Here is an 11,675-nt window from a genome sequence, read left to right as displayed (position 1 = left end):
GGAGTCCGGTCCTCTATAATCACCTGAAGCTTCAGAAACATGACACACTAATCTAAAACTGACACTTAAAATATGTTATGGGGACCAGGTCAGGTTGGCCCGTAGTGTCTTTATACATGCCAAATGCCACTTATAATGACAAATAAAGCCCTTTACCTTTAAACATGACACACTGATCTAAAAATCCTTTACTTGTCATGAATTTGTTTTAACTTCAGTTAAGTTACTGGCCTTTACACATAGTCACAGATGCTAAAACAAGTGTATTCAATGTTGGGTTTAGAGTGTATGGCTATTAAGAACGGTTTAATTTATTTAGAGAATTACTATAATTGTTACTAGTAAGTTAATGAATAGTCTAAAACCTGACATCTTGTATCACATCCTGGGCTTAAAATAATTTGCTCTTTCACGTTTGGTCGTGTGCCTACATATTTCAAACATGCTTCTGAATAGCCACTTCTTGCATCTACATTTTACCCTAATATTGATGGCCTTTCTCTAAACTGCCCTTTACAGCCAAACATTTAACAACAGTAGTTGCAAACCAGCTCACAGCTACATAAAGTTGCCACAACTTTCCTGATATGTTCCAGTCAGGTTTCTATAAATTGCAGGTATTTATAAAGGTTTACTTCTGATAGGACCTTCTCTGTCACTGTTGGAAGTTGTGCCTTATCATGTGCACCTCAGTTATGGTGTACCACAAGGTTTTGTTCTAACACATATTATTTGCCTTGTACATGTTTCCCTCTGGGGAACATAAGCAGTTTAAGCATATGTCTTATGATTGTTATGCAGATGATATCCAGTTATACATGATGTAACCATTTTTACCATAGAATTTTGATAAAACTCTTACATATGTCTAAATGCAATAAGAACTAACTTGTTGATAGTCATCAACATTAATGCCCTTGCCAGTCTTGTCCCTAAATGCAGGAAAAGTATTTTGTTCTCTCTATCTGTCAGAAACCTTTGTGCCCTGCATTTACATTTTTTTACCAGTATCTGCTTTTTTCAATTAAGGAACACTGAGCTACAATTATTTATTTAAGCAAACAGGTTTATTCAAAGTGTCTAACAACTTTGTGTTGTGACAACTTTCCAAGTGACCCTGCAGTTTGTGGACAAATTGTAATTCTCTCTTTACCTGTCTTAGCAGCAGCATTCTGGATCACTTGTAAACAATCCAGAGATTTTTTGCTAAGGTCTTGACCAGGTCTTCAAAGAGGGAACATTTAACACTAGTCACAATCTCTTTACACTGGCTCCCCACCATATTTAAGATCTAATATAATGTCCCTCTTTAGCTCAATTGGTAAGGCAGTCATCCACAGACCACAGGGTCAGTCGATTGACTCCCAGTCCCTCCAGTCAGACGTCAACTCCTGAAGTTACTCCCGTTGGGTCAGATGAGCATCTTGGAAGGCAGTCCTTTAATCAGTGTGACTGTGTGAATGGTTGAATGAGGAGCAACACTTTAAAGCACTTTGGATAAAAATAAAAATTTAAGCAGACCTTTTACATTCAGGCACCTGAATACCCTCCAAGCATACCACAACCAAACCTCACCAGCTTGTCTCTGAGGTCCACTGATCAAGGTTTAACTGTTCCTTAGTCCAGACTCGGAACTAAAAGAGACTGTGCTTTTGAACCCAACACCTCCTCTTTGGACTTAAGATCTATGAACTCTGGACATTTTCTAAAAGCAGCTAAAGACATATCTGTTTCAGCTAGTTTTTGAGCAGTGACTTCATTCTTTTTATGTGTTTCAATACTCTTATTGTGTTTATTTTACTCAACCACAAGGCCGTTTGAGTTGGGCTACAAGCTATTTACTGAACCAGTATTACTTGCTGGAAGGCATGGCTAGAGTAATTTTAGAGGGTTTTGAACAGATAAGACCTTGCATAGTTATATTTATTGCAACATTGAAGTGGAATATTATATAATATTTATGGTGATGCTGTAATGTAATCCCATGTGTCCAACAGTGTTGTTTGAAGTGACGTGAGTTATAATGTGCAGTGTTATAAGAAAAAAAAACCTGAAACATCCCTAACAGATCAACACAAACAAACAAGCAGCTTTTTTCTTACTGGTCCATCAGCAAGGTGTAACCTCTGCATCTGTCTTATATTTGTTTTGTCTTTTAGCTTTCGCCAACAAGTAAAACCCAGTCTTCGGACAAATGACATACTGTAACTCTTGTCTTTTTAAACTTTGACAACAAACAGGAAACAGGTTTTGCTCCAAGAGAATCTTTATTGGTACAAAGCACTTTTACATCATGGTTTTGGCACCTGCTATCAAAATGCATTTTGTGAGTATTTTGATAATGGAGTGGGGAGGCAGCAGCACATCAGCATTCAGAAACGCAGAAGAGAAAATGATTGGCTGAGAGAGATGACATCAGGGAGAGATGGTGTCCCTGACTGGGAATTTTATGAAGGAAGCCAATAGCAACATCTACTTTAGTATAAACTAGATCAGAATTTTCAAACTTGTCAAACATCAACTTTTAACCCCTGACATGAAGACAATTTTGACAAATCAGAGGAAAAACTGATTCCCATGAACATGGTTTCCAAATCTTTATTTTCATGTGTTTAACAAGTAACAGGAACTGAAAAAAGAACATATAAAAAATAATTTTTGACACTGTTTGTGTGTCTTGTGGTAGTGTATACGTCTGACACCACCGTCCAGTTGTATTAGAGCAAGTAAATGTTTTCAGGTCACAAATCAGAAGCTCAGTAACAGTAACTTTACTACAGAAAGTAGTACCAGCAACTTGCTAGTTTGCAGCACACTCTTGTGATATTCGCTGCAGAAGTTTTTGGTTAGCGTAACTGTGGGAGCTGCTGTTCTGACCAGCTCTAGCAGGTGTAGATGCACTAACCATTGGGAGTTCTTTCCTCAATTTGAAATGTCTTGTGTGGTAACACCATGTTTGGTTTTATAACCTGAACCGATACAAATATCTTGCTGAATTGCTCATTTGTATTTATACATAATGTAAATTCGGGATGAGAATAAAACAACTTTTATCTCCAATTTGTCTTCTGAAGCATGAGGTTAGGTTACCCTAACCCTTCAACAGAAGCTGTGAAAGAAGAAGAAAGTCTTAAAACTAGCAACACTTCTCTAAAAAAGGCGCAGTTGTAAAAGTTTGAAGTAACTATTATCAGAATTTGATCCATTAATCTAAAATAATGTGGGGAATTCATGGAAATATCCATCTGAGGATCTGATTTTATTTCTGTCAATGCCTGCTGAGAACTACTGAGCATGCTCAGTTGGTGCAAAAATACAGAAACCGGCTGAACATCCAGGTCATGTTCTAGCTGCAAACTCTGAACACTAATCTGGACAAAAAGATTGATTGAGCAGCACTGATTGAATCAGTGTGTTTTTTTGGTTTTTTATTCGTACAGATTTTAATCTTTTGAGGACAAAGAACGACTTAATTGTCCTTTAGTTTGTGTCATAACTGTGTGGGCCCGTCGTAGTTATGATTGGCTCAGTTCATAAAATCTTTCTGATGTGAGTGATGAAAATTAGGGTCATGAGCTAAAAGGCAGAATGATTTTTTTTTTTATCAGGTGTATTCCTTGGTAACGGACATGGTGGGGTCTGCAGGCACTAGCTCGTCCAATCACAGGCCTTGTTTGGCAAGGGAAGCAGACACCTGACAGGGACAGAAAAGTTTTCATTTCTGTATGATTTTGTTTTGAATAGATACATTTTTATTTGAACAGGTAAATATTTCACCTGGTCAGCCAGGGTATCAAGGGGTGGAGCTCCAGCAGTGTTAAGGCTGCCCGGGGAGGAAGTGTTGCTAAGGTGATGGGGGGAGGAGTCAGACTGGATGATAATGTCTGCACCGTGGTCAGTCCGAGCTTTGGCGTGTTCTTTGAAGGTGAGTTTCTGAGTCTCAATCTGCGAGCAAACAGAAACATCTTAAAACTTTATCTTAGTATGTTCACTGTGGTACACTAGTAGCAGAATGGTTACAGCACATTCTACAGTATCCCAATATTCCGGGTTCGTGCCCAGCTGGCAACATTTGCTGCGTATCACCATCATGTAACCCTTCAAAATAAAAATACACTAATAATGGATATGACTGTCATGGCACCACTGAGCTTTAGTTAATTTCTTCTTATGCTGATGCAGAATGGTTGTACAATATTCCTCTTTATTAATTGAAAAGAATTTGATGCATAGGGTTTAATTTATTCTGAGTTTTCTGACTATACAGGGCCAAAATTATTAGGGACTCCAAAGGAACACACACTCAAAGTAAGATAGTTGTGTACAAAGACTGGTAAAAGTAGAAGTACTGATTCATTTACTCAAATGAAAAAGTACAGGCTCTGAAATGTAATCAAAGGATTAAAGTAAAAAGTACATTTCTAGCAGCTGTTTGTGCTGAAGGTAAGGTGCTTATTTGTCATTATACATACAAGCTGCACCTCCTTCAGCACCTGGACTCTCCTTTGCAAGGATACTCTTTTTGTAGGCAACTGTGGCGCAGGAGGTAAAGTGGTCGTCCATCAATCCCACAGTTCTTGATTCAATCCCCAGCTCCTCTGGTCACATGTCAAAGTGTCCTTAAAAAAGGCACTGAACACCAACGTAGTTGCTCCTACAGAGTGTTGGGTGGCTCTCACATTGGCGTGTGTGAGAAGGGTGAATGGGTGAATGAGAAGCAGTGTAAAGTCCTTTGAGTGCCAATAGGTAGAAAAGTGCTTTTATAAGTGCAGAAAATTTACCTTTTATAGACTTCAGCTCTGTCTATAATTTCATCCAGAGTCACCCAATGATCCAGAAGTTGTACCACCTCAACATCCCCACTCAGCTGATTTATCTTATACACAATTTCCTCAACAACAGGCAGCAGTAAGTAGTAGTAAAGCTAGCCTCAAGCATATCTCGTCCTCTCACAATAAACACAGGAGCATCGCAGGAGTCTGTTTTGAGTCCTTTTCTGTACACTACACACACAAAATTATCAGTCCATCACCCTGCACAAAGTACTTTAAATACTCTTATGACACACCCCTTCTCGCCTTGTCAAAGACATTAGCTGCATCATGGACTAAATGGTAAATGGTCCTCCTACTCTGCTGTCACACACTACACTAAGTAGTGTGAGGATAAGCACCTAGACCTCAATACATGGTACAGGGCTCTGAGGTCCAGGAGGGCTCACTTTGGAAGAAGCCTAATCCCTTCAGCCATTACCTCCCTCAACAACAGACCCTGTTAAGTTGTTGTTATTGTGGTGTCTGTTGTTTGCCTTTGTCAAAGAAGAGAATTTCCCCTTTGAGACAAAGTCAAAACCTACACAAACACGGGGAGAACATGCAAACTGCACAGCTTATTGGACCTCATGTCATATTACTGTAATTAGAAAATTATTTAACTAGTGCAGCACAGTGCTGGAGTGGTTATAACTAATGACAGATAGAAGGGCCCTCGTTGAAACCCCAGGTTGGCGTGGCCTTTCTGTGTGTAGTTTGCATGTTCTCCCCGGGCTTGCATGTGTTTTCAAAGACGTGTTAGGTTAAATGGTAAATGGTAAATAGTTGCTTCTATAGTGCTTTTATCCAAAGCGCTTTACAATGTAGCTTCCCATTCACCCATTCACACCGATTGTGGTGGCTGCCATGCAAGGTGCTCACCTGACCCACCGGGAGCAACTTGGGGTTCAGTGTCTTGCCCAAGGACACTTCGACTTGTAGCCGGGAGCAGGGATTGGACCACTGACCCTGTGGTCCATGGTCAACTGCCTTACCAACTGAGCTACAGCCACCCCACAAATGGGGACTCTGAGTGAGTGTGAATGGTTGTCTGTCTTTGTATGTCTCTCTGTGTTGGCCTGAGACAGACTGGGGAAGGAAGAGGAAGAAGGAGAGAGCAGCTGTAAAAAGGCAAAGAAATTTCCTTCTGGGAATAAAGTTTTTTCAACCTTAAATTCTTAATTAGAACTGGTTGAGTAATGATAAAGCAGGCTGACATTTAGGCTTTAGGAAAAACCTCAACAAAGCAATGAGCTCATGTTAATTTATGAAATATGTTGAAAAGTCAATTCCGTGTTAAAAAAAAGAAAAAAATTACCTCTAAATAAATGTCTGTCTAAACAATTAAATTAAACACTGTGCACCAAAATTTCTGATAATTAGAGATGTACTGTATGTTGTACAGTTATTCTGCCTCAGCAAAAACAAAACTGTTAAAGGAATTAATTCATAGCCAAATAATGTTTCAGTTCAATTATGAGAAACTTTCAATCAAAGGTGTATGTAATAAAAACAGTTATATTCAAATGTTGCAAGATATAAAATCAGTAAAATGCTATAATGTAATACAAATATATAAAATACGTTTTTACATAATTAGTTGGAGCCACAAAAAAAAAACAATCAAAATTTTTATTTTGTGTAAACATGATGAAGCTTGTGTCACATACTGAAAAATTATTTTGGTCAGTTGTATGATGTTTATTGACGTGACTGCTGTGTTTCCGACACAGTAATGAAGAGGTGCTTGTTTTTGAATATTTAGTTCTGATAGAAAGTCAGATGAATTCCCCATCCCTCACAGTCGCTTTCATTTCTTTATGAATATGTCTCAAGTATTACATTCCTGATGACTTCACTCTGACACATCAGCATAAAATAATTAAGTGACTGAAGAACATGTGCCAAGAAGCTTAAAGCCTATTTTTTCCCACGATGTCATTGTGTGATGTCTCATAGCAACTTGCAACAGGTCAATTACAGCTCACACTCACAGTTTGATGTGCCTACTGTCTTAGCAGTTGTTAGCATGTTGTTAGCGTTTACCTTCTTCTTTCCTCCTCCTGGCACATGGGTGATGTTCTCCAGAGAACCGACTTTAGACTGAACGGCTTTAAAATCCGGTTTCTCTGACTTAATCTCCACTTTCCCTCCACCTGACGGAGAAATCAAATATGCACACCTACAACATGCGTTGCCATACATAATAACAGGACGCAGCATGGGGCTTTCATGTACGGCTCACATATGGACTGATTTCCCAATCTTAATTCAAGAGCATATTTCTCCATTTGAGAGCATACTAGATTTGTTACCCTCGCACTCAAAATGTCCCTGCCCGCATTCAGTTTTACTCTGCTCACACTTCAAACTGTGTGCTCTCAGATTTCCTGTTTCTCCACCTCAAACCCTCGTCCTGGCACTCGGTTGCTGCTGCACGCTTACAAAACTTCTGTCCTTGGACCTCCGAACTCCGACTCTGATTTTTTATAGTGGACAAACTGTGACAAATCATTAAGGTATGCTCTTAAATTGAAAAATATACTATTGAATTAATATAGGGAAATCATTTCATACTCACACTGAACACATCCCATTGTCAAAGTCAGATTAAATTAATAAACAGATTTTTCAAAAATCAAAAAAGATTTAAACTGTGTATCCAGGTGTTTGTGTGTTACCTGTGTGTGCAATTGTGTGTGTGTTTTACCTGGTTTGTGGTGGATGTTATCTTTGGAACCGCACTTGGAAGTCACAGTACCTATGTCCAGCTTCTTGTTAACAATCTGAACCTGCAGGAACAAATGGAGATCGACACTTGGATTCAGGGTTAAATTGATTCATGATTTGGTTTGTCTATTGTAAAACATGACAAAGGTTAAAGAGCAGGAATCTAAAATGCTTGGGTTTGCTTTCGCATGCACACTTTGGTTGTGCGTGCGTGCGTGCATGTATGCGCGCTTTACCTTGCCCCCTCCAGGTGTGTGTTTTAGGTTCTCCGTGGATCCGACTTTTGACTTCACTTTGCTGAGATCAGGCATGGGGTGAGAGGGGAGTGGGGGGGTACGTCCACGAGCGGACCCTGGAGACCTGGGAGGAGTCCGGACCACAGCCACCTGCAGTTTCACCAGTAGTACGGTCAAAACCATTAACACAACTGTAAAGTATTCGAAGCACAAATGAACTGTCAAAAAAACTTTACGTAAGAGACAAAGAAAAAATGGGTAATCAAACCTTCTTGACATCTCTGTTTGGAGTTGATGATCGACTTGTGGGAGAACGACTTCCAGGACTGACTCCATCTACTGACTCTGACATAAAGATCTCTCGTCACAGAGGGCTAAATCATGTTACTAATGTTCTTGGTATAACTGCTGTTACACTGTCAACTGTTTTACCTGTACTCTTTGCTGGGATCATCTTGGCTGCTCCGGCGCCTCCCACTGACTTGGAGTCCTAAAACAAACAAAGACATAGTATTAGCAGTAGTACAGCATGAAAAAGACATCAACCATTTTATTAGGAACCACCTTGTCAAGCTAATCCTCTACAATAATACTCATTTGCAGTTTGAGTTTTGAGGAGGGAGTTTGTTTCTGTTATTATTTTTGTAAATAAGGTGGACAAAATAGCAGAAACATAAGAACTTTTATTGTTTATTATCTTTGCTTCTTTCTTTCGTACTAAAGTGGCAAGACTTTTACCTTCATGCATTCTTCAGCCGTTTCCTGCGCAGCTGCATTTTCTGTTTGATAAAGAAACAGGAAGTGAACAGAGAACCAGAGAAATTTTTTTTTTTTTTCACAGGAAGAAACTGTGATTGCTCCTTAAATAATCAGTATCTAAGGGATCAGAGATTGTTGTTAACAGAGGCGTGTTGAGGTTCAAGGTCACAGAAACTGCGTGTGTGTGTGTGTGTCTGGAGCATTTGTTTATCAGCCTGCAACTCCTGGTCATCATTGGGAGCAGCAGCAGGAGGTGCTTGGTGCATCACTATGTTTTTCCCCACTGGATGTCCAGCTGTTTCTCAGCAGGAAGGTCAGAGCTACAGGTAGCACTTGTTTCAGGCTGTACTCCAGCTCTCATTTAATTGTTTTAACCGTTTTATCTAGTTATTGCTCCTCTTCATTGTCCTGATCCTCATTTCTTTCATTCCCATCAGCAGCATTTACATCAGAAGGAGGTTTGGCAGAATGTATCTCTCTGCTCCTCCCTCATCTCCTCTCTTCCACCTCCATTTCAGATTTTGTACAAAAAACTGACAGAGTCCAGGTCTGAGGGAGGACAAGATAAAAAAGGACAGATGGAAATAGAAGAAATAGGAAAAAGAGAATTAGGAAAGCAGATGAGGAAGGAGGAGATGAGGATCAGAGTAAAGGAGAAAGTAGAGAGACAATACAGATGACACACAAGAATAGCTGAGCAACTCCTTTGATGGAACTGGACCCATCACCATGGTAACCTGGGTGCCTCTGTATTACCTGACTGGCTGGGAACCGGATTCAGGGCTATTGTACCCTCATCAGATTTAACCTTGACTTCTGTCACAGCTTCTGAATGATTGACATGAGCCCTTAGAGTGCGTAAATAATCTTTTTTACATCCACGTTTCTTTTGTTATATGAACTTGATGACATGAGTTGTTTTGGGTCTTGGTCCTGTTGTTACTTTTCATTTTTTTAAATAGTCTGACTCCACTGCTTATAGTTAATATTAAGCTGAATTAGTGGTCGATCAATTCATTGGTCAGCTATAAATCAGTCTTGCATTGTTAATCTACCGATGCCTGCACTCGTGCTGGCTGATAGATTAAAAAATTGTCTGCAGACATGACTGCAGCCTGCACTGCCAGCATTTCAGTCACCCATGCGACAAGCAACAAGAAAGATTAGCGGACGTGGTGTTGATGTTACAGTGTACCGTGTGATTGAGGGAGGAGCTCAGGGGCTCCTCATACACACAGCAAAAGTGAGGTGAGACTTTTTACTTTTTTACTTTGTGACTGTAGTTTGCCACACCTGACATGTTACTGTAAGTTCATCAGCAAAAGAAAGTGAAAATTAGTTTAGCAGTGCACAGTAAACAAGTAAAATCAGAATAATAGTAACATCAGCTCTCGTCATGCTGTCTTATTCCCCAATGCAATAATCCACAATAATCCTTGTTGGCTACAAACAAACCATTATGCAAACTAAGTGACTGAAAGCTGACAGCCCACTTTACTTCGAATCGTTGTAACCATTTGCAACCATCATGAAGTGAGGACTTAATAGAATGGATTAGTTTCCAACATGTGGACCCAACTGGCTCCAATAGACAGACATACTCTCTGTTATTAGGTTGTTGACCCTTCTTGGTCATTTGGAGATTGTTTGTCCACCATGTTTTTGTGTGTGTTGTTCTATTCAAATAAGTAGATTGTCAGCAACTGTGCAACTCCCTCAGGTGTGATGAAAGAACTTCATTCTTAGTGTTTGAAAAGTGATGTCATAGTCTGTCTCTGTCTTCTGTTGAGACAGGGTCTTTGTAGCCTACCCCCTTTAACAGACAATCTCTCCTCTCTCTCCAGAATGTGGACATACATAGCTGTCTTTAAAAGAGTGAGTGATTTGCATTTACAGATGACAGACAGCTGCGTGTGGTCCTGAACAGTGGCTTCTCCTGTGTTCTGCAGTGTGTTTAGTTTCTAATACACTACATCGCTCTTTTCATGTCTGGGCAACAGCGTAGTAGCAATTTTAGCGTTGTTGTTGTGTCATGGAGTCCTTTCAGTTATTTGTAGGTAATACAGTGTTTTCAGACTGACAAACCAAAACAGTGATAGAAGATAAAACAGGTATCAACAATAAGATTTTCTTGGTTTAACTAAAATCATTAAAAGACATTCAGGATTTTCAATCATGGATGAACTGTAAACTGCAGCTGAATGAATGACATCTGTTTTTGTTCTTTAGTACCAACCTGCAATCAGGCTCTGGTCCTCATGGGGGGGGGCATCTCCATCCATCATCACACCTATGGGTGGGGGCAGAGTAGCCTGTGAGCATTCTCAGTGACATCCATGGTGATGATGATGAAGCAACAATATAGTACATTCGAATTACACCTCACTGTGTCCCCACCCGTCAATCATCTGCTTGTACGCGCGCGCACGCACACATATATACACACACACACACACACACACACACACTATGTTTAAAGCTACTTCATTGTGCTAGCTAACAACGTAATAGGCCAACGGGCGTTTTAGCGTCGAATCGGTTCGTGAAAGTCGGACAGACAGCGGACAGACACCGGACAACGCCTTGGGTGCAGGGAGCGGAGCGGGAGAGCGAAGATACACAGACAGACGGACAGACAGACGGACGGGCGGACAGGTGAGATACAGGTGGCGGTGGCTGTATCTTTTCTTACCTCCGTCTTTGCTGCTTCTTCTTTCCGTCTCTGCTGCTCCACCCTGCTGCCGCTCTGTGAAAGCGAGGGGAGGGAAGGTCTGTACTGCATGCTGGGAGGCTGCTGTTACCATGGTAACCTGCTGCATCACTGCACCACGGACACACATTGACCAGAAATGTCAAACAGTAGTTTGTGCTGGCTGTGAGTTTACACATTAAATGAGAATATTTAAAAGTGTTTAGCCAGTAGAAGTTCTAAACTTACTGAATTGAATTAATGGCATCAGTGTGTTTCAGGGTCTGTGACGAGCAGTGACATTTCCCACCATATGCACTGTGAGCCATTATATAGACAGTATTATCACTGAATGACCTCATCTGCTGGATGAAGAGCAGTAATAATAACAATATATTGCTAAATGAAAAAGTATTCAAAGTTGTAACTATCAAAAGCAACAAATATGCC

At 40.2% G+C, this 11,675-nt stretch overlaps 1 protein-coding gene across 1 annotated transcript; it reads right to left on the bottom strand.

The window, feature by feature from the left end:
• Positions 1-2,248: 2,248 nt before the first annotated feature.
• On the bottom strand, positions 2,249-11,508 carry maptb (microtubule-associated protein tau b). Its single transcript, XM_067477061.1, has 11 exons — positions 11,475-11,508; positions 11,229-11,357; positions 10,773-10,826; positions 8,516-8,556; positions 8,210-8,267; positions 8,046-8,122; positions 7,778-7,927; positions 7,522-7,603; positions 6,858-6,967; positions 3,778-3,945; positions 2,249-3,694 (listed from the first exon to the last, which is right to left on the bottom strand). The coding sequence occupies exons 1-11, from the start codon at positions 11,491-11,493 to the stop codon at positions 3,662-3,664; spliced, it is 921 nt and encodes a 306-aa protein (XP_067333162.1). The 5' UTR covers positions 11,494-11,508; the 3' UTR covers positions 2,249-3,661.
• Between the last annotated feature and the right edge of the window lie 167 nt (positions 11,509-11,675).

Source organism: Channa argus, chromosome 15 (assembly GCF_033026475.1).
Source record: "Channa argus isolate prfri chromosome 15, Channa argus male v1.0, whole genome shotgun sequence".
Taxonomy (NCBI): domain Eukaryota; kingdom Metazoa; phylum Chordata; class Actinopteri; order Anabantiformes; family Channidae; genus Channa; species Channa argus.
Note: the sequence above shows the minus strand (reverse complement) of the source record. Positions and strands in the feature narration are given on the sequence as shown.

What these genes read in the sequence shown, in the direction of transcription:
- maptb (XM_067477061.1), bottom strand. An exon ending in GATCCCAGCAAAGAGTACAG is followed by an intron (nt 8,123 to 8,209) that starts GTAAAACAGTTG and finishes TCTTTATGTCAG; the next exon opens with AGTCAGTAGATGGAGTCAGT. An exon ending in TTGATACCCTGGCTGACCAG is followed by an intron (nt 3,695 to 3,777) that starts GTGAAATATTTA and finishes TGTCCCTGTCAG; the next exon opens with GTGTCTGCTTCCCTTGCCAA.